We start from the raw sequence: 24,800 nt of genomic DNA, 5'->3' as shown, positions 1-24,800 counted from the left end.
CCATGCAGCTGCTGTCTGGTGTGTTAATCCCAAAAAACAAATTACATTGCGAAAGAAAATTCAGCATGTGCAAAAGTGAGCATTGCAGTATAATGACTGCTCGCCACATCGTACTACTCTGAACAACCAAAGCAAAAGTTCCTTATAGCCTAAAAGAGATCAGTTTACAAGAACCACAAATTGAAACAAAAGGATACCAACCCAATTAATTTTCTAGAAGATTACAATAATATCTCCAGGGCCCCGACTTAGCCTGAATCAGGCCCAGGGCAAAAAATTCTTTGGGGGCCCCCTCTGCTTCACTACTTCTGTAATGAGGAACCAAACTATATGGAGGTATTTAAATTTTTCACCTCATTGTAGATATATAACTAGAAAATTGACTAGAACCTAAAATAGCTATAAAGCCCCCACCCCTTCAATGGTCAGTATTTTTGTAGCCAGTATTTTTGTAAACACATCCCATTTTGCGATATGCAAAAATACAGGCTTTTGTTTGGCCAAATTTATCCATCGTAATTGTTAAAATTTAGCTGAATTCTGCCCTAGAAAGCCATAGATTTAGGAAAAATAGATTTTTTGTGTTCATACAATAGAATAATGAAGAAGCTAACATAAAACAGATTTTACACTGTACTGCTATTTTGATTTTAAAAAAAAGTTCGTTAAGGAAGGAAACGTAAAATTAACTTTCTATTCAATTTAGGGGCACCGTCTGATGCGGGGGTCCAGGGCAACTGCCCCATATGCCCCTGCTTTAGTCAATTTGCCTCTGGAAATCTCTAAGTAAATACAATAAAAAAGACAAAAATATGCAATGGTGAAACATATCACTACTAAAATTGGCCAATTCCCCATGGAAACATTTTAATCATTATACCATGACTAAAGTCTATTCTCTCCCCTTGGGATCCCCGTTCTTTTTTACTACCTATCACTTTAGTGCAAATTCAACCATCGATTACTTAGCAACAACTGCTCAAACATCAACATGTTAATCTAATTAATGTCTCTCTAGAGAGCACACACCAATTCTAGCTCCTTTGAGTTCAACGTGGGTCAATTGACTCATGGCAGCAATGTATGACACTAAAGTTCTCTCAGGCCATAAACTCACTCAATGTAAAAATCCTAAACATGCCTGAACTAATAGCAAAGCAGAGTGAAAACAAGCCCCTAACCCAACAATTCCCCTAATTCAACAATAACTGAACATAAGATCCTAGCATAGTTGAATAAATGTTTGTTTTTTTTCTTCATTAGAGATCCTCCCCTTAATAGAATAACGCTTGTTTTTACACAACCAATAACATTTTTCACCAGTATACTTGTACAACTAAACATCCTTACCATTTTGTTCACTTTTTTCATCTTTTACACAAATAATTATTGTTTCATTTAGTATTTTTCATGAACCGCGAATTTTATTATACTATTGATTACATCTCAGAAAAATATACAAGATTAATGTGATGTTATTTAATCCTGTATTTATATGCTTTAATTATCTGTCGCATCATACAACTCTAACTATTAACAGATAAATGCCCTTTGAGGGCATAGGCACGGCTGTTGGTGTGTTTGTAGCAAGATAACAAAACAAAACTTTCCCAAAAGGATGAGGACATTTTATTATCATTAGTTAATTGGAAACTAGTTAATTTAAATTGTAAATATATATATATATATATATTTAGAAACTAAACTGTTTTCACTAAATCATTTGCATTTTAATCATAACCAAATCTATTATTGTTTAAAAATAACTATGGAATAATCCTACATAAAAGGAAGAATTCATTCTATTTCTGGAATTATAAAATTTAACAATACATATATAGATTGGAATTAAAAAAAATTATCAAAAACAATTCTCAATATTAATTTTAGAAAAATAATTTAATTTTGACCATGGAATAGCAATTAAAAATAACAAATAAAGAAAAAGGATACAGTCCCATTTTAGTGCCCACATTAATAATAAAACGGGCTCCTTCTCTTCGATATCTGTTCTCTTTGTCCACATCGATACCATCAACGATGGAGGGAGTTCGTTTCAAATCTTTCTTCTCATAATACCAGTTAGGCATTAGGACTGTCATAGCAACTGAAATTATAAAGTAAGATTACAAATGGAGGAAGATGTGATCACATAACTAAAATCATAGAATTTTAGAAGTTAGAAATCAGAGAAGAAAATTTAATTAAATAAATACTAAAAACAAAAAATGTCTTCAATTCAAAAATTTATGAACTATCTACCCAATACCCCATTCTATAAAACAACATTTGAATAATAAAATTTAAAAAAACTTTCACACTTTAAAACTGCCTAAGGAAAAAACTACTAGCACATAAAGCTTTTCAATTATAGTGACTGCCACTTATAAAATTGCTTGATTATAAAACCAGATTTTAAAACTTAAGATTATAAATCAGTTTTTTTTTTTTTACTAGGCAAGGACAGATAAAAACCAGGACAAATATAAAAACATGTCAAAACCATTCATTATTGCCTTNTTTTTTTTTTTTTTTTTTTTTTTTTTTTTTTTTTTTTTTTTTTTTTTTTTTTTTTTTTTTTTTTTTTTTTTTTTTTTTTTTTTGACTGAATGTTAAGACATTTTTTTTCTGAAGTTTTGAAAGAAATAAAGCATATAAATAACAAAAAAATATAAATAACAGACCAGGTGTATTTGTAAACACCATATTTGAGTGTCAAAGATAAACTAGAAATTCCTCTAAATTTATCCTTGATTCTCAAAGTAATAAAAGGAAGTAACAATTATTTTTCATAAAGTTTTAAATGAATTTAAAATTTTAATTTCTAATGCTACAAATTAAGCAACAATAAGTTAACATTTTAAAAACCTTCAAAAAGTTATGTAAAGTTAAAATTTAGATTATAGTATATTTGTACAATTTAACACTTAAACTTATTTTTTTTTTAAAGGGTAGATATGCCACAGCCTCTAATGTGACTTTAACAAGACACATTTACAAAAAAATTCTTAAAAATAATAAGTGATTTCAGTCATTAAAATTTTTTCAGGAAATATACAATCCACAATCAGTTAGATAAAGGGAAAAAAATCCCATGCTAGACAAATAAGTGTATTTGTAAAGCCTTATTCATAAATATCATCAATAATAAAAAGGTGTCAATCTGTAATCATGGCTCAAAATGAAAAATTCATTTCTATCTTCATATTTAATATCATAATATCAGTTAATAAATTGTCTGAAAAAAAAAAATTTCCTAAAAAATAGCTTAAAGCACACTTTATCCCACATTTATTATAGATACACATTTATTAAAGATATGTAAAAAATTACATACTTTTAAAACTAGTCAAAATGTTCAGTCAATAAAAAAAAAATTGTTTACAAATTTCGCTTGAAGTTATTGTGGATATTTGACCACACGACTCCAATAAAATTATTTAGCTCAATACAACAATTTCTCCAGCTGCCAATCGGCCTTCCTTGCATAAAGATATAAATGAATTTAGATTATTATTGTTTTATCCGTACTTCAATCTTAAAAGCCTCGTAAATATAGTTTAAAAAATCACACGTTACATTTCATTGTTTAAAAATTAATGCTCTGGATATTTTTGTACAAAATATATTTTTTAGTCAGCTACTAGAACGCATTTTGTAGCTCTTTGCTTATTTCTGATTGCTTAAAGCAATTTTCGGAAATAATTCACCACGAAAAAGTGGTTGCAGTTCAATAGCCACCCACCTACTTAGTCTGACTGTAGTACATTTTCTCCAAACATTAAAGAAGCTGTGACAAATTTATGATATGTTTCAGGTCCAAACGCAAACCCAAAACCATACAAAGACTTTAACAGCATAAACAACAATCTGCACAAAATTGTGAAATGGCTTATCTATCAGTTTCTACAAATAGTCTATTACCGGTAGTTAACCACTTTCCCTTATTTAGTTTTCTAAGTTTTTTGACTGCTTATCTTTCGGATTGACTTTTGTAAAAATGAAATTCATTAACACTTAAAATTTAAAACATTTTTTAAAAAAAATTGCTGATTTTTTTAATAATAGTTTAATGATTATCACATTATCCCAGGGAATGAAATTTCAGATTGAAAATAATAGCCAGTCAAAAAATTTTCGCTCGCCACTAATGAATAATTGTCAAAACATTAACAGATGTAGGATAAAGAAGTTTTTGGTGTCAAAAACCATAAAAGAATGTAGAAAATTAATATCTAAAACATGTTTACTGCTAAAAAAAACACTGATATTAGTTTAAAAAAAGTTTAAATGATTTCAGTGTTATCCACATATAAATAAAAGTTATGAAAATACAAAAATATCAGAAAATTAAGACATCAGATACCAATACTTTTGACATTTTACATTTGCATGAAGTGTCTCAGTCTTTATAGAGTTTCTTCAAACTGTTTTCTATCTATAGCAACAGCTGAAGCCCCTCTTAAAGGGAGCAGTGTCACTGGCAGAATAGCATAAAAATTTTATGTTATGAGTAAACTTTTCCAGTATCTGAGCCAATGTTAGTGAAGAGAACATAAACTTGAATTTTGTCCATTCTGCCCACAACTACTTATTTAATAAAAAGATTTTGGTTTTAATACATGGAAAGTTTACCTCCTCTATCTCAAATTTGAAGAAAAAAAAATTTGGCAAGGCCAACCCAAAGCATCCCTAACATACCTATAGGTTGTCTACCGTAAGAACTCCCTCCGCCACAAAGTTTAAGGTCGTATGCTGTTATGGAAACAAGAATAGCACATTTCTCTTCACTCTAAGGCTAACACAATAGACCAAAGAAAAAAATTCCCTTTCTCACGCCGACCCGACCCAAAACTTGTCCTGAACAACTATCCCCCACCCCTACATGAAATAGTTATACCTCGTTACCATATTCACCGCCACGTGCCCAGACGAATGGCTAGGGGAGTTCTTACTTTAGAAAAACTATAGATGTAATTTAAGCAAGGTTGGCAAGGTTTAGGACAGAATGGATTAATCCACGGTTTAAACTGTCACTTTATTTTTATAAACTACAAATTTTTCTCCTGCTTCAATAATTGTGTGAGAATTATAAAATATATACATAAAATCGTATGAAAGGGTGATTTAAAAATTGTTGAGGATCATATTCAGTTATTACACAATTTGATTAACTTTTAGTGTTAAATGAGGGCCCTTTCAAAACTCAAAGTGTCCTTTGCTGTGAGGAAGCGCCCTGCCCTTTTTCATGCCTATTAAGAACTCCTCCTATTTGTTGATATGGATTGCCCTTCTTCCGTGATGCACATCCATGCATATTTAATTTATCTTCTAAGAGTCTGAGTATAGCTCTGCATTTTCAATATTTGTCAATTGAAAACTCACAACTCTAGGAAAAACGTGGTAGTTTAATTTGAAACACAACATTTTATAACATAAAACATACTCGCCATATCTATATACAGTCAGTATCGGTTATATGGTCAGCTCATGGGTCCAGAATATTATGACCATATAAGCGGTGTGACCATATATGCGATAACCAAATATATAATATAGTTAATATGGCGTGAATATATTCTGGAATCAGAATGTATTTCTTAAACAAATAATTCATCTTTCAAAAACGTTTAAAAATTAATTATTAAGGTGCATAATAAGAAAGAATGCAAAAATAATTTTTATACTTTTAGAAAAATTTAATTCTTTACCTTAGCATATGTACATGTTCAAAAAAAATATTCCAATAAGCTTGTCTGTTTCTTCTTCTTGGTTGTTAAAACAACTTTTTCTAAGTCTCTGATAGTTTTTAAATGTTCATCTGCTGCATCTGAATTTGCAAAAAAACACCTTAAGTCATCTATAGCCTTAAGAGCATCAGCTGTTGATACAGACTTTTTATTGCATTCAGTATCATCCTCATCGTCACTTCCTTCAGCATTCAGATTTAAGACATTAGATACAATGCCTTCCACAGTTGCTTCACAATTAGTGAGGACATCAACGTCTATTTGGGAATACAAATTTACGTCCGGCATTGCATAGCCTCGGTTTCGAAGATTTTCTGCCAATTCAGCCAATGGAAGATCTTCCTCAGGGTCCTCTAATGATACCGAAGAGTCTGGAGAACAGTGGAACCCCGCGTGACGGAAACAATTTTCAATAGTTTTCGACGACACCATGTTCCAGCTTTGGTCAATATAGAACAGTGCGTTCAAAACTGAAACGTGAAATTCTTCTTTTTTGTCTATGGCGGTGATCATATCCCGTAGAAGAAGCTTTCTATACATAGACTTGAAGCTTTGAATTATGCCTTGATCTAGAGGCTGCAACACACATGTGCTGTTTGGAGGCAAAAATACGAGCTCAATCGATTTCAAGCCCTCAACAGGACAGTGAGCAGTGCAGTTATCAGCAATCAATGCAACTTTTCTGTTTTTCTTTGAAAAATGTAGGTCCCACCTTCTGAGAGTTTTTTCCCAGATCGTTTGGGTCATCCATGCTTTGGAATTGGCATCGTACAAAAGGGGCAAAGATTTACAATTTTTCATGCATCTCGGTTTCAGAAATTTTCCAATCACCAAAGGAATCATTTTCTCCGAACCATCCATGTTTGCAGATAACAAAACTGTTAAGCGTTCCTTACTTTTTTTTCCGCCTACACATTTTTCTCCTTTGAAGCAAAGGGTTCTGTCGGGTAAGATCCTATAGAAAAGTCCACATTCATCGACGTTGAACACGTTAGCAGGTTCATATCTTTCATGAATATCTCGCAACACTACGTCTTTCCATTCTTTTAAAGAACTGTTGTCAAAATCAGCAGCTTCTCCGCACAATTTCTTAAAGAATAGGTTATTTCTTGCATTGAATCGCTGTATCCAGCCATTGCTTGCAACAAAATTTGATTCTCCTAGTTCTTTAGCTATTTCTAAAGCTTTTTCTTTTAGAATATTCCAGGATATAGGAGCATTTTGTGATCGTGCATATTTGATCCATGACAGAAGAGCCTTCTCCACATTCTCATAAGGTGACACACGCTGACGTTTTCTTTCTCGGTCGCTAATTGAAACATCTGGACAGCTACGTTTGGCTGCTAAAATGTTGTTTAAAGTTGTTCGCGGTATAGAATTTTCTTTGGCAAAAGTAGCTTTTGAAAGGTTAGACTTTTTAAACTTTTCAACCAATTCATTTTTTTCCGATATTGTTAAATTCTTTCTTTTCGAAGCCATAATGAAAGCATGGATACGTTATTCGTTCAGTAATCCAATAAAAATGTTCTTTTTTCTCAACTTCAACTCCTTTTCAAGCTCTGAGAGATAACTTCAAACGATCAAAAGACCTTTTGCCCTTGGGCGGGGAAAAGAATGCGAGTGGTCAAATGAGGAGAGGGTAAGGTCATCAATGAATGCAAAAGAGAAAAGAGGGTAGGGTGACGAAATAGAGGGGGAAATTCCAGTTCTCTCCGGGGGTCGAAGGAATGTGTTTACCTTCTGGTCATTTTTCTTGTCTTCCTGTCTAAAGAAATGTCTTAAAATGTATCTTTTTTCAAAAGAAAAAAAAAAGGAAACTGACCATATAACCGGTAACTCGAAAAATAGGATGACCATATAAGCGGTGATCTTTAACACGTGTTTCCTATTAAGTTAGACGGGACTTTAGAAAATTGACCATATAAGCGGGGTGACCTTATAAGAGGGTGACCATATAGGCGGTACTGACTGTATATTAGATTGGTGGAGAGTGGAAATTTTGTACCTTGCAATCAGCTATTTAATAAGAAATAGATAAAAATTTTAAAAGTTATACTAATTTTTACATAAAAAATATTTTGCTTTGATTATAGCAAATCAATTTCCTTAACTGATCATAAACTTTATATTCAAATTTATCAAACTTTTAAAAAGTAAGCTTGTTTGTTGTGTTCTCTTAAATTCAACAATAATTCCTTTACCAGAAAGCTCATTAGAGAGTAAAAGCTCATAAGAGAGGAAAGCTCATAAGAGAGTTAAAAGGAGAATACAAAATTAGTGAATGATCCACAAGTCAAGTTTAAAGATTAAGGTACAGATTTATAAATAGAAAAGCACGAGAACATTATTAGCTTGTCGGTGACAAAAACAATGGGGCATCACCAGTAATGAAATTAACAAGGGGAAATAAATATCTTTTTTGCTAATGGGGGAAAAAGATTTGGTAATGTTAAGTTGATCCTCGTGATCAGCAAAAATTTGAGAGATTTTTCGGTTCAATTTCAGAGGGTGAAAAATTAATCCCAAAATTGTGAATCTCTTGCAAAATACAGCAGTTGCACATAAGATTGCAAGATTCCTTCCTGCCAAATCCAGTTCAGTGTATGCACATGCAGATCCGCAACATATAAAATGATTTCATAAAACATGCACAGTGACTGACACTTTCATATGCTACAGACTGATGATATACAGAAATGGATTGACGATGAATGAATTGTAAAATGGTTGAATGGAACAATGTGAAAATCGACAAAATGGTCGATTTGACAATTGCAAAATTCGACATGGCAAAGAAAAAAATCTTATTTTGGAAAGAAAATGAGGTGTTTATTAAAAACACCTAACAAATAAAAGTACCTTCAAGGCCATTTAAAAAATTGAAAAATAAAACTTAAACACTTTTTAAAAATGCTACGCACTCTGAATGTGGGTGGTGCGAGCCAAGTGCAGAATTCGCATCAACCAGCCTTCACTGAGACACGAACCCAATTCACCTCATTGAGAAGCGAGCACTCTATCTCATGAGCTACGACAGTTCATAGCTAAGTTTTGATTAATTTTCAAGAATGCCTAAACTTATTTATATAAAAAAACTATTTATTAATGATTTTCATCAACAAAAAAAATTTGCCTATTGGGTTGCCAAATATTTGATATTGGATCAAATTACTATTTGTTACATTAGAAACTTAATACTATACTGATAAAACTATAATGAATACTTAATACTATACTAATGATACTATAATGAATACTTAAATACTATACAGATAAAACCACGAAAACAGTTATCAAATTTCATATAAAAAAATTGTAAATTAAGAAGGGCTCTTAAAAAGCTAAGAGATTTCGTTATCTTAAGAAATGAAACAGTGAAAAATAAAATATAAAAAATTTAAAAAAACAATGAATCTATATCTAAAAAGTATTTTAAGATCTACCCACAAACCAATATCCTATTTGAGGCCAATGAATCATCAAAACTAGAACTATATAATCTATTACAGAGTGCACCAAAAAAAATATATATACAGTGCAGAACCTCTTATCCAGAAATCAAAAAACCGGAAAACCAGATAACCTAAATGAAATTCGGAACCGGAAATTAATTTTCTTCCATTAAAAAAAATTTTTTTCTTCTTGCAAGATTTCGAGTCCATTTTGTTATTTAGAGCGTACGCCGTATCAAGTTAGAACTGATTTAGAGGACGGATCAAAAGCTGTTTGTAGACAAATCTCACATAAGCACAAATAGCTTATATATGTTATTAATGTTAATAATAACATTAATAACATATATAAGCCTGTATATAATTTTTATTTCATAATTTCTTTCCTTATTTAAACTTAAGTGTATTATTTTTTATCATTTTTTATTATTTCTAAAACTATTTCAAAATTATTTTTTAGTTTCGTTTTATAAACATTAAAAAAACGGCATTTTGTAGCGATTCAGAAAACCGGAAAAATCAGTTATCCGGAATCTCGATGGTCCCGATCGTTTCGGATAATCGGTTCTCTACTGTATATATAACTTTATTAAAAATAAATATAGCAATTAATAATAAAAGTAGACTTTTACTAATAAATAAATTTAAAAATGGTTTCAAAGTTTTGCCGCAATCCAGAGGAGCATGCACTTAATGTAAAGTTTCCATGGCACAGAATTGTAAGAAGTGGCAATATAATCTGGCAGCATGTCAACAAATTTTACTTGAAGATTAAGAAGATGACTATTTCTATTATGATTGTGAAGGAAATAAAATACATACCATAGCAAAGAATTTTCCAAGAAATTATCTCACAGTAAAAAGCAACAAGTTAGCACACAGCAAGCTTGACTTTCAGAAACAATTCTGTGAGCAAGACATATCAGACTTTTATACAAAATGGGGCTGCACCGTGAACTAATTTACTTTACAAGGTAGAGTGTGCATATCATTAAAATGAAGAAGTGGTAATAAATTTACTTATATAATTCCCTCTCCTTAATTAAAACTCAAAAAGTTAAAAAAGAGGTATGTAACTCCTCCTGAAAAAATGTCAAAACCTTGAACTTTATTTTTACATAATAGTATGTTAGAGTAAAGCGTAATACGGGGGAAGGTCCAACTGAATCATTGAAATATTTCCAACAATCGGGCCTATTTGTCTAATTTAGCTAAAAAAGCTTAAAGAAATTTATTTACTTTGAATAAATTTGAGGAAAATATTGCTGAAGTGATATTTTAATTAACAGTCAAGTAAGAATATCTGACTATTTAAATTAGTATTTATAAATATCTCTAACCAGGGCGATTTCGTCAATTAGCTAGAAGCAAACTGCTAGTTAAAAAAAACCAACATTAAATAGAGTAAAACACAGTACCGAAAATTGCTAGTAACATTTCATAGTCTGGATTTTCAATCCTTTTTTAGTCTTTTTTTCACAATATTTTTATTATGATGTGATTACAACACACAAATTTCAAATTAGAGTTATCACGACTTGTTTCCGATAATTATTCACGTTTTTTTCCCCCCATCAATCTACATATGATTTTCAATTTTGGTATTTTTAATATGATAATATTGCAACTCCTGAAGCTTGAATTTAAATAACAAATTTGAGATTCAAGACTATTTTGTTGTTAATTCATGTTGTTTTTTTATTATTTCTCTGTAGTTATTTTAACTACTTTTCTCGCTTTTTTTCTTCGCATTTTTGCATAGTTATCCAAATTTCGATATTTTTTAAACAACATTATTTTGACACAAGAATTTCAAATTTGAGTAAAAATATTTTAATGTAGGGTGACACGGGGTAATTCACGATCACTCTGTTTCTGGGGTAAATAATGATCACCTAAGTTTTATTTAAAAAAAAAAAAAAAAAAAAAAAAAAAAAAAAAAATTTAAATTTGAGACATGCACAAGAATGCTGGTACACTTTACTAAAGCATAACTACATTTACTTAATAATAGTTTTTTGTTTCATTTAACTAAATAAGTATCTTTCAAACTGCTCTCTGTATTTTCCTTTCAAAGATGGGTTTCAAAATGAGCACATTTCTGCAAAGATCCCCCTCCTTCTCCTAATAAATATTTTGAGTTACTTTCTTTTTCTTTGATATGAAAATAGTGTAAGCTTTTGCTTAATTGTTTCACATTATAATTGATTATAGGAAACTATAGGTATCAAATGCTGCCCCCTACAGATGGAGTAATTATTGATCACTGAGATAATTCCTGATCATTGTCATTTCTTTTTATAAATTGTATTAAAAATAGCTAATAAATAGCTAATTGTCTTTTCTTAGATAAAAGTTCATACTTATTAAGTGGCACAACTATAAAATATATTTTAACTGTAATCACAAAAATTGCACCATTTCCGGTTTGTCTTTCCTTGCTTCGATCTTAATTTTATGAGTAAACATTGTTAGAATAATTTTTAAGTTTATAAATTAGCCTAATATAAATATGGTGTGAAATTACAAGCCTAAAAAGGATAATAAGCTTCTAGAAAGCAAAATGAGTGAATTTCTTTTAATGATTGAAAATGAAAATTTCAGTGTGAGAGCTGCTGCCAGAGCCGTTGACATACCTTACTTAACCTTACACTCACTTAATGAAGTTACAAAATCCAGCAAAAGTAACCCATGTGGGAACTCTTTCTTATATTCCTACAGAACATGAGAATGAGTTGGCCGCTTGCCTAAAATGTATGGCACGATGCAAAGATTTATGGAAAATTGAAAGTTTTAATCTTTATTCATGCTTTTTAAATAAATTGTTTTATTAGCTGCTTAAACATATATTTTTGGTTTATTTGTTTGATCTTGATGTCTTATTTGCTAATTACCATTGTATAATTATTTTTAAACAGCCCCTTTACTATAAAAACTGGTGATCAGTAATTACCCCAGAAGTGATCAGGAATTACCCCAGAAACGATCAAGAGATGGGGTAATTCCTGATCATTAAAAATTTTAAATTCTAATTAGATTTTCAAACAAAAGAAGGTAGCATAGGACTCATCTCATATAGCCTCAAACTTCCAGAAAATATTAAAATTCTATCTTGAATAGTATTTTTACAAAATAGATGTTTGCATTTTTTGATCAGGAATTACCCCAGGTCACCCTATTTCAATTTGCGGCAATTCCGTCATGAATCCACCCTGTTTTTAGACGATGTCTTTTAGAAGTCATTTATCAATTTTTCAGTCATTTTAACAAGCTTTATTAAATTCTGATTTCTTAATACTATATTATGACACCCAAATTTTGAATTTTTATTATATCACCTATTGGTGTGATTTAGTTATGACTAAGGCCCGGATTTTGATGACATTTGCATTTTTGGACATTTTTTGTCCTTTAGAGCATTTTTTTAGATTTATAGGGCATTTTTTTTAAAGTTTTGGGGCTTATTTTGCATTTCAAAGCATTTTTTAAGTTTTTTGCTAATTTTTTCCAATTTTTATTATTTTTTGGGGTATTTTTATTTCATGAAATGCAAGATTTGTCTTATAATTTGTCTTGATTCAGAAGATGCTGCATCAATTAAGATAGCGCAAAACGTGTTGGCCTCTCATAAAATCGAAGGAAACTTAACATTTATTAAGTCCAACTTTGTTATTGTGTCCTCGACAATTACAAGCTAGGAGAAACAAGAATTGGAACTTTGCAATGCAATAAATTATATTGACGTAGTGAGTCAAGTGTTGCAAAAAGCAAAGGGAAAGATAGCACAAAGTGTAGCAGCTAAATTGAACAATGTTTTGGAGAAGAACACTGGCTTCAGAGCAATGAAGAAAATCTCTAGGATATTAACAGGTGAAGCAACATCTTTTCAAATTGAAGAAGAATTGTCAGTAAGTGAGACCGTCTTTTTCAAGTACGCACCAATAACATCAGTAGATGTTGAAAGAAGCTTCTCCATTTCTAAAAATTTACTTTCCGGCAAGAGACGCTCGTTTACATTTCAAAATATCAAAAATCATTTAATAATCCAATGTAATTCTGACTTTTAGTAATATTATGAGATGGAAGTTGTTATATTCATTAAAGTTTCGATACAAAATGAAAGTGTTTTAGAGTCAATACATTTTCCCTTTTTTTTTTGTTATTTTAGGATATAAACATATTTTTAAACTTTAATGAACGTAGAACTAGTATTGCATTGCTTTATATTTTTTGTAATGACTCATAATAATTCTAAAGAGTAAAACATTGTTTTAGTTCAATATTTTTACTTTATTTAAGTCATGTCATAAGGCATTTTGAGCGCAATTTTCGCATTTTTAAGGGCATTTTTTGCACTTTTTAAGGGCATTAGTTGATATTTTTTAGGTCACCAAAATCCGGGCTCTAGTTATGACTATTCCATTGATCATCTACCCATTTTCTCAGCAGTTATCTTCACATAGCAGTTTTTTTTCACATAGTTTTTCGGGTAGACTATACTTGAGGGTGCCCCTTGATTCTCGCCAAGTTGTGATCGCGGTTGATCGCCAAGTTGGGCGATGTTGAAACCCAATCGTGATTCTGATTGGTTTAGATTTTAAAGTTATTTTAAAATGTTCAACGGTATATGTAATTTCAGAGGTCCTTTAGTTCTACGTTGGATACCGGCTGGTAAGATTACTTTTGAATCTGGTCTACAAGATCGAAGGTATGTGGACAGTCATAAAAAAGGATTTAAGAAAAAAATGTGACCGCTAGTACAGACGCCATTTTCGATTCATATTTCGTCTAATTTATGTGTCGATGGAGGTGCACAGATTCTATTCATGATAAATTTAGACAGTATCTAACTGTTATTAGATAATTCTGTGCACCTAAATCTGAGAATATTCAAGCTTAATAAAGAAGTGAGTTGTTTTTTTCCTTTTCTGTCTGCTCCTACTCCATTAATTTTTGCTTCGATTCAAAATCCTTTTTATTGGGTTTATTAATTTTGCTCATATTGGGTTCATTGCAAGTTTTGCCTATGTTTTGTTGAAATTTTCCAATGTTTTATTGAAATATCATTATGTTTTGGCCGCCATTCCTGTTACCACGATGTCCCGCTCAAACAGGAATAACGCCAAACATAAGTCGCCAATTTCGCCAAGGGGCACCCTCAAGTATATTTTTCCCAGTTTTTCAAATAACAATATTTTTAATATATTATTATTAAACGTGAATTTCAAATTTGACTAATCACTTTCTGACACGCTCAATTCCACACTATGCAGTTGTAATGCAACCTTATTTTCTCAGGAGTTATTATGGTAAATTATCGTGCTTCTGGCACAACAATTTCCACATCATTTTTAAAATCTCTATATTTTAACTATGATAACTATGACACTAAAAAAGTATTAAGAATTGTGCATTTGAGTATTTAAACTTTCACACAAACACAAATATTTAATATTTATCATTTAGGGATCATTTTAATACAATAAATCACACAGCAATGATTGTGTTGAATTTTCTGCATTACAAAATATATGGAGATACTGCTTTTAAAAAAAAATGCTTGATTTTGCTAGTAATATTTTTTAGCACTATCAATTTTGCTTCTGATTTTGAAAAATAAAATCATTCCCTGTCTAAATCATTATTTAAAACTAAATTTCTCAAAAAATTATATTAAATTTCAAATTTTTACATACTAATTCCTATGAGTCTCTACTGAAGAATTTGAAAAATTTACTACTTCATGAAAGGAAAAAATAACTACTTTATTATTGCAAAACAAATTAACTTTTGGAGATAACAGACTTAACATTCTACTTTCCTCTAATATATTCTTTTCAAAATTAGGAGGTAACTCGAGTTATTTTGCCTCTTGCACAAATAATCACTATATGCAGGTTTCATATTAATAAATTTTATTTAATCTATGAAATCCGTGATAATAGCTGATAGAAAAGAGATTAACAAGGGAGCCATATAGAGATTAGACAAGAAAAATATAGCAATCACGCTTAATATTAAAAAATACGAAAATTATATCAAGTTTTTTATTAAAGTGAGGAAATGATAACATAGAGGGGAAAGATAACTTTAGTTTTCATATTTAAAAAATTTATTTAACCGAATGGATTTAAGCATATACGTCAGTCCTTAACAGCTTTTTAAAATAACAGTAAAACAAAAATAAACTTTTTTTAACTAGTCTTAAAGACTAGTTAATCCAACAATAGACTAGGAATCAATCCAACATTAAAAGTGATTTTCTTACAGTGGGGGAATGAGAAAATATACAGTTTGCTTTCGAAGTTCATAAATAAAATAACAATATAACTATCCCATAAGTGTAAACTAGAACCCTTTAAATTAAATTAAAAAATATATATCCTTTAACTATCCTATTAGGGAAAATTAAAAAGTTTTTGAAAATAAATTTACTTCTTAAATTAAAATGGGGGAATGAGAATGAATAATTAACGTTAATAATATTTGCTTAGTTAGTTTCGTTTAACATTCAGAAGAACATCTCTAAATTTATTAAAATTTGTTTTCCAGTTTTATCAGAACATGTGCACTGCCTCTACACAAATAATAATGCCTGCGATCTGAAACATTCTGAATTGCTATGAGAGAGGGAATTATATGAACTGAGTTTTAAACTTGTTTGCTAAATAAAAAACCATTTAAAGACCAAAATATTAACTTAACGCATAGAAATAACATTACAAATTTAAATTTTAAAGGATTGTGAAAATTACTGGCATTTCAATGCAAAATAATGTTTTTGTTTTTTTTTTGTAAGAGTTAGGAGAAAATAAGATTTTCATATGTTTAAAAAATAATAAAAAATATTTACTTCAAATAATGCTTCAAACTTAGAGATAATGTAACAAAAATCTTCAAATTATTAACTGAACATATAGCTTATTTATTTTTCTGAAGAAAAAACTTAAATAGCATTTTATCCAAAGTATAGAATTATTCAAAAGAGACTATTAGTCTGTACCTCTACATTTTCATTGGCATTTCATTTAAATTAATGAATAGAATTCAAATAGATAATTCAACATGGAAAATGTATAATATTTACAATTATTATGAATTATGCTATTTTGTGATAAAAATGCAAAAACAAAAATCAATACAGCTTATTTTCCTCTTACACTGATTGCTGGTCTGGGGAACAACTGATAATTTTTTTTATGGCAATGTGAGATAAATTTTCGTGAACCTAACAAGTCTTGTACTTCTGATACTATCATAATTATTCAAACAAATACACCACATTATATATAAGAGGGTCTGCACCAGGATTGGCTTTTTGCTGGCCGAAACTAGGCCAATTTACAGTAAGGTCAATCAGATGACCGAAATTCTAAAATTGATATTTTCAGGAAAACAAGGTGACATTTTAAAGGTAAAAAACACAAATTTAAGAAACAATAACCTTTGACTTATTATTAGTTTTCAATAAGTTATAGGTTGTTAAATGAAAGGCTAAAACCGAATCTCTAACAGAAAAAAATTTTCTCTTGAAATATTCACATTATTAATAAATAATGGAAAAAATCATGATTAAACTAAACAGCAAAAAGACAGATTATCATGCCCAAATGTGTCAAGTACTGGGTAATCAGAGGTCTGTTTAGAAGAAATTTGGGTCCTTCACAAAATAATTTATCTTTTAATTAGACCCTTCACAAATTTGTTTATCTTCATTATTGTTTTGCTAATCGAATAAACCCTTCCCAGGAAGGGGGGGGAGAAAGACAGATGCAAACTAACTAAATTTTGGCTTCGGCTGATGCTTCTTCCTTTATTCTTCCGAAATGAATATTTTGTGTTCAGCAGTATAGGCTAAATACCAAATATTTGTATGTTGCATCGCTAATTTAGTAGCTGCAATTGCTGTTTATTTCTTAAAATTAAATTTTTTTAATTATAATTTTACAATGTTGAGCATAATCTTGTATTTTTTTACGATTTAAAAACTCCTTGAAAAAGTGTTTTTGCAATAATGGACCCTATTTGCACAAATTCACACAAAACAAATAATTCAAAACAAGATATTTAAAATAAGAAAGAAGTTATATTCAGAGGAATCAAAACTCTTGATCACAGTTCATCAAACACCTGCGCCAAGAGAAGGCGACATTGCAATTTGTGTATCTTTCTCTGCTATTAATACAGGAAAAAAATGGTAAAATTAACAAGAACTAAATTTGTCTCTTTTTTTGCCATAACCAGACAGGAAAATTACATGCTTTAACGTTTCTTTCAGCATTCTCCCCTATTTTTATAACTACAACAAACTTTTTAGTTCTTAGTAAAATAAATCAAATATTTATATAATTTAAAGTAAAGTAATATAGTATTAACAAAATTTTAGTGTCTTATTATATCAAACATTCAAATTCAAAAATTTATTGCCATTTAACGTTCAACATAAAGCCACTTTCACTATTTATTTTTTCTAGTTATGATTTGCATGGCATAAGTAACATTCCAATCACGTTAACAATCTTAATCATTGCTGCATATAAGAAAGAATATAATTGGTAAGATTCACTGATTTAAAAATATAAAAAAAATTTCTTTCATTAGGCATAGACTACCGCAAGGTGCACTCACTGAAACATTTGATTTTGAATGGTAATAATAATATAAGTAAATTGTACTCTAGTTAACATTTATTTGTGTTATGTCACCTTTAGATGAATGGTTAATAGCTTGTCTGGAAAGAATGCATTGTGTCATGAAACTGTGCAGTCATGACCCCTGACTTACAATGAGCTGTTACAAGAATATTTCACTACAACAATTGATTAACAAGAAATTCAAATTACTTATAACGAGTTAGTCTAAATTCTTCGAAAAAATTAGTATATTAATACAAAAAATATAAGCACTGAATTCAGAAATTGATCTATCTAAAAACAAAATGTAAGGTTGAAATCTTATTCAACTTACCAGACTTATTAAACAAATAGAATGGTATTTCTCAGATGAGATAAAGTAAATTAAAGTTAATTTTGGAACTCGGCTGCATAATCTAAAACAAAACAGCCTATTTCACATAAGTTTTCAAAGCACTACAACAGATAAAATATGTCAGACACACATTTCCTTACATGAAAAAGAGTCACCAATCATACTAAATTTAACTTGGCCCCGGCAAAAAGAAAAAGAGTTCTTCCATTAAATGTAACAACAAAGATTTCATGCAGAATAATTTTTAATTTACATCACAAATTAATCAAATTCTGAAACTTAATTGGAACTAATATTTAAATTTAACAATTTATAAATATTTGTCGAACGAAATCACTACTAAAATAATAATATTCAATCATCGAATAAATATCAGCACATCAGCACACTCAATAGAAATAAGGATTTTTTTCATGAGACTGTAACGCACTACATTTTTTCAACTTTTGAATTTTATCCATACTTCTGTAGATGAGTAAACTATTTTAACAGTTTACGAACTCAAAACGTTTATACTTTTTGATGCATAATCTTGAATTATTCTAAAAATTATTTTGTATTGCCAATTATTAAAATGATAACTTTGGCATAACATGCTCTAAAACCTTTATCTCCCGGCTTGATAAACAACACAACTCAGGAAATATCATTTTTTGTATAATTTAACATCATTCAATTTGGCAGCTCTCAAGTGCTTGCAATGTAAATAAACAAACTAGTGTGGTTCATCTTTAAATCTAAGATTTCATCTCAAGATTTCATTATCAAAGATTTCATCTTTAAACTTTTNAACTACAAAGAAGAATTTAAAATTTGGCATTTCTTAAATATTAGAAATAAGCCTAAACAAAACTTTCAAAACTTGTAGCTACTAACAAACTCTAAGTCAAGAATGACTTGACATTCTTCAGTAATGTAATATACCAAACAAAATGATGCCCGGAAATGTTGAAAATTTTGTTTAGTATCCTAATATTATTTTACTTCAAATAGTATGCTTTAATATAATCATGTTGGAAAAATGCAAGAATCTGTTCTTAAATATCTTTTAACAACTTTTTTTCTAATTTTACTGCCTTAAATGAATTAATTTTAAATTACAAGCAGTTAAACTCAAATAAAAATAAAGTTTTACCAAAACTATGGGTTTTTGACATGACGGTAAAAACCATGGTATAAACCGGTAAAAACCGTCATGTGTCAAAAACCTGCCAACCCTGCTTTAAAGCAATATATATCCTTTAACCATCATACTATTAGAGAAAATTAAAGCATTTTTCAAAAATAAATTAATTTCAGAAATTTAAATGAGGGAATGAGAGCGAATAGTTATGTTAATAATATTTGCTCAGTTTCTTTCTTTTTACAATCTGAAGAACTTCTCTAAATTTTTATTAAAATTTGTTTTGCAGTTTTATCAGAACATGTGCACTGCTTCTACAAAAATAATAATGCCTGTGATCTGAAACATTCTGAATCACTATGAGAGAGGGAATTATATAAACAGAGTTTTAAACTTGTTTTCTAAATAAAAAAAACCATTTAAAGACCAAAATATTAACTTAATGCATAGAAATAACATTACAAATTTAAATTTTAAAGGATTGAGAAAAGTACTGGCATTTCAATGCAAAATTTGGCATTTCATTACTGACATTTCAATGCAAATTACAGGCATTTGAATTCTTTTTTTCTTTTTCTTTTTGTAAGTTAGGAGAAAATGAGATTTTCATATCAGGGGTCTGTCCAGACATTTTGTAAAAGGTCTTGTTTTTGTAAAATTGTGAAAAAATTACTCGTAATTTGTGAATATAAAATAAACGCTAAGTCACATTCTTTCAACCATGGTCCTGCTTTTATGAATTTTTGCAAATAGACTCCGGTTATTGCAAAGAACTTTTTCAAGGAGTTTTTAAATTGTAAATAGATACAAGATTATGCTCAGCACTGCAAAATTATGATTAATAAAAAATAAATTTTCAAAAATAAACAGCAATTACTGCTTCTAAATTAGAGATGCAACATACAAATATTTGGTATTAAGCCTAATACCTACTGCTGAACGCAGAGTATTCATTTCGGACGAATAATGGAAGAAGCGTGTGCCGAAGACAAAACTTAATTCGTTTACATCCATCTTTCTTGTTTTCCCCCCTGGGAAGGGTTTATTCGATTAACAAAACAACAATGAAGATAAAAAAATTTTTGAAGGGTCCGATTGAAAGAAAAATCCTTTTGTGAAGGGTCCGTTTTTATGAAAGGATATTTTGCAAAGGGTCCGTTAATGGACCCAAATTTCTTCTGAACAGACCCCTGCATATGTTTAAAAATTAATAAAAAATATTTATTTCAAATAATACTTCAAACTTACGAGATAATGTAACAAAGATCTTCAAGTTATTAACTGAACATATAACTTATTTATTTTTCTAAAGAAAAAACTTAAATATCATTTTATCCAAAGTAGAGAATTATTCAAAAGAGATTATTAGTCTGCATACATTTTCATTGGCATTTCATTTCACATTTAAATTAATGAATGGAATTCAAATAGATAAATTCAACATGAAAATGTATAATATTTACTATTGTTATGAAAGGTACTGTTTTGTGAAAAAACACAAAAGCAAAAATCAATACAACTTATTTTACTCTTACACTGATTTCTGGTCTGGAAAACAACTGATATTCTTTCATGGCAATGTGAGACAAATTTTTGTGAACCCAACAAGCCTTGTACTATTGATACTATCATAATTATTCAAACAAATACACCATATTATATATAAAAGGGTCTGCACCAGTGTTTGCTTTTTGCTGGCCGAAACTAGGGCAATTTACAGTAAGGTCAATCAGATGACCAAAATTCTAAAATTCATATTTTCAGGAAAAGGTGACATTTTAAAGGTAAAAAACACAAATTTAAGAAACAATAACTTTTGACTTATTATCAGTTTTCAATAAGTTATAGGTTGTTAGATGAAGGGCTACATGTGAGTCTCTAATAAATAATTTTTTTATTCACATTATTAATAAATAATAGAAAAAATCATGATTAAACTAAACTGTAAAAAGACAGGTTATCATGCCCAAATGTGTCCAAACATTACACATTTTGATTTATACTGGGTTATGTAAAATTTTAAGAAATTCCAAAATTCAAGGTGAAATAAAATTATTTTGCACTTCAAACTACGTTTAAAAGATTTAAACAAGATATAAAGAGAGGGAAAAGAAAAGATCTTCAAGTTGGAAAATAAGAGAGAGAAAAAGTTCTGTGATATAATAGGCAGGGTTGGCAAGTTTTTGACACTTGACGATTTTTACCATGGTTTTTACCGTCATGTCAAAAACCCATAGTTTTGGTAAAACTGTATTTTTATTTGAGTTTAACTGTTTATAATCTAAAATTAATTCATTTTTAGGCAATAAAATTAGAAAAAAAAAGTTGTTAAAAGATATTTAAGAATAGATTCTTGCATTTTCCCAACACGATTATATCAAAACATACTATTTGAAGTAAAATATTAGGATACTAAACAAAATTTTCAACATTTCCAAGCATCATTTTGTTTGGCATATTACATTACTGAAGAATGTCAAGTTATTCTTGACTTAGAGTTTGTTCGTAGTTACAAGTTTTGAAAGTTTTGTTTAGCTTATTTCTAATATTTAAGAAATGCCAAATTTTAAATCCTTTTTAGTTCTTGAATTTATTAATAGTTCCAAGCTTTTTTGTTTATTTGCTTATTTCTAACAATTAAGAAGTGCAAAATTTTTAATCCTTTGCAAATCAAGCTATAATGATAGAAGTAAGTATCACTATTTTCAATAAGTATATGCATTACAATATTTCTATGTGAATGTATATCCTTCTATAAGAATACATGTATATAGTTGCAAAATCAATAGCAATCATTTACAACATTCATTTATAAAGGCAATTATGTAAAAATAATATATTGTCCGCTATATGCCATAAATTAAAGAAAACAGTAGGTTTTTCATGGTTTTTACCGGTAAAAACACGGTTTTTACCACTGTCATGTCAAAAAACTAGTTTTTGACGGCAAAAACCCAACCCTGTAATAGAGGTGTAAATTTTCCACTTCATCCATCTAATGATATGCGAATTTAAAACATTATATTTTTATTATTTATTGATAGGCAAAACAAATATATTTAAAATAAGAAAGAAGTTATATTCAGAGGAATCAAAACTCTTGATTACAGTTGATCAAACACCTGTGCCAAGAGAAGGCGACATGGCAATTTGATTATCTTTCTTTGCTATTAATAAAAGAGGAAAAAAGGATAGTTCGATTTTTTTTAAAATATTAATTTGATTTTATAATTTTGCCTACAATGGCAAAATTAGCATGCCCTAATTCTGTCTTGTCCTTATTGTGCCATAACCAAAATGGAAAATTATATGTTCTATCTTCTCTTTCAGCATTCCGTCTATGATTTTTTGCACATTTGACATGTTATAGATCAGGGGTTTCCAACTGACGGCCCGTGAAGTAAAAAACCGATTTTAGTTGTCTTTTTTTTTCGGACAATTTTCGTAAAAAATCTAAATGGATTTAAAATACTTTTCATTTGTTTAAGAAAACCTAATTTCTTCGTTTCTGTAAAATTTAACAAACCAACGATGCAAAAAAATTTATCTCTCAGGTTTTGCACCCATGAAAATATTTATTCAAATACAAAAATAATCGTGTATGTTGCTTTTGTTTTATCAGAAATTTTCTCTGAGAAATTCTCCCATTTAACTTTTTGAAACTACACATTTTGGACGAAATTATTAACATTTGTAAATTTTAAAATGCATAAAACAGGGAATAAATATCATGTTTTATTTAAATTCCCTGAATTGAAGATCGCATAAGCAGAAAAGAAAAAAAATAATTTCAGATGCTCGTGTATTTTTATTTTTTTTGCTATAATTCCTAATAAGTAAAAAAAAAAAAAAAAAAACTGTTAAAAGCAAAATAACAAGCATTACTTGTAATGCTTGTTATTTTACTTTTTGATATTAAAAAAACTATGATAAAAATCTGACAGTAATATTTAATGTTTCTTCATACATAAAAAGAGTCCTAAATAAAATAATGAAAAAGTTGCGACCCGCTCTTTGACTGGTACTTTTAATTGCGACCCCCAGCCACATGTAAGTTGGAAACCACTATTAGAGCATAAGCAGAACTACTATTCTTATAACTGCAACAAACTTTTCAGTTTTTAGTAAATATATCAAATATTTACTTTAAGTAAAATAATAATTAAATCTAATATTAACAAATTGTTAGTTTTTTATCATATTAAACACTCAAATTCAAAAATTTACCATTTAACTTTCAACATAAAGCCCTTTTCACTAATTTTGTTTTTAGATTTTTTTTTCTTCCCTAGTTGTTATTTGAATGGCAAAAGTAACAAACCAATCATGTAAACACTAAAACAGTCTTAATCTTTGCTGTATATAAGAATATAATTGGTAAGATTCACTGATTTAAAAATGTAAAAAACTTTTCTTTCTTGAGGTATAGACTTTTGCAGGGTGCACTCATTGCAATATTTGATTTTGAATGGTAATAATAATAGTATATGTAAATTGTACTTTAGTTAACATTTAATTGTTTTACGTCAGCTTTAGATGAATGGTTAATAGCTTGTCTGGAAAGAAAAGGCGGTTGGTGCATAATATCATTTGTCATGAAACTGTGCAGTCATGACCCCTGATCTACAATGGGCTGTTACAGTACTATTATAATTGATTAACAAGAAATTCAAATGACTTATAACGAGTTAATGTCTAAATTCTTAGAAAAATATAGTAATTATTACAATAAATATAAGAGCTGAATTCAGAAAATTGATATATCTAAAAACAAAATGTAAGGTTGAAATGTTATTCAACTTACCAGACTTATTAAACAAATAGAATGGTATTTCTCAGATGAGATAAAGTAAATTAAAGTAAATTTTGGAACTCGGCTTCATAATCTAAAACAAAACAGCCTATTTCACATAAGTTTTCAAAGCACTACAACAGATAAAATATGTCAGACACACATTTCCTTACATGAAAAAGAGTCACCAATCATACTAAATTTAACTTGGCACCGGCCGAAAGAAAAAGAGTTCTTCCAGTAAATGTAACAACAAAGATTTCATGCAGAATAATTTTAAATTTACAGCACAAATTAATCAAATTCTGAAACTTAATTGGAACTAATATTTAAAGTTAACAATTAATAAATGTTTGTCGAACGAAATCACTACCAAAATAATAATATTCAATCAGCACATCAGCACACTCAAGAGCAATAAGGTTTTTTTTTATGTGACTGTAACGCACTACATTTTTTCAACTTCTGAAATTTATCCACACTTCTGTAAATAGGTAAACAATTTTAACACTTTACGAACTTAAAACGCTTATACTTTTTGATGCATAATCTCGAAATATTCTAAAAATTATTTTGTATTGCCAATTATTAAAAAGATAACTTTAGCACAACAGGCTCTAAAATCTTTATCTCCCGGCTTGAAAAACAACAAAACTCAAGAAATATCATTTTTGTATAATTTAACATCATTCAAT

The 24,800-nt window shown here is 29.3% G+C and overlaps 1 protein-coding gene across 6 annotated transcripts in view; it reads right to left on the bottom strand.

The window, feature by feature from the left end:
• The window catches only part of LOC107446550 (cyclin-K), a 75,831-nt gene extending 51,074 nt beyond the window's left edge, over positions 1–24,757 (bottom strand). Inside the window, exons 1-3 of one of the 6 annotated variants that reach the window (XM_071185680.1) lie at positions 24,279–24,757; positions 24,118–24,199; positions 1,954–2,107 (exon numbers count right to left, since the gene is read on the bottom strand). In XM_071185680.1, coding sequence (XP_071041781.1) covers positions 1,954–2,102 — 149 coding nt within the window. In that variant the 5' untranslated portion in view covers positions 2,103–2,107; positions 24,118–24,199; positions 24,279–24,757. The other 5 variants (XM_071185679.1, XM_071185676.1, XM_043053413.2 and 2 more) reach the window with 5 other exon arrangements.
• Between the last annotated feature and the right edge of the window lie 43 nt (positions 24,758–24,800).

The sequence above is a fragment of the Parasteatoda tepidariorum genome, chromosome 9, assembly GCF_043381705.1.
Source record: "Parasteatoda tepidariorum isolate YZ-2023 chromosome 9, CAS_Ptep_4.0, whole genome shotgun sequence".
Lineage (NCBI taxonomy): Eukaryota > Metazoa > Arthropoda > Arachnida > Araneae > Theridiidae > Parasteatoda > Parasteatoda tepidariorum.
This window is presented reverse-complemented; position numbering and strand designations above follow the sequence as displayed.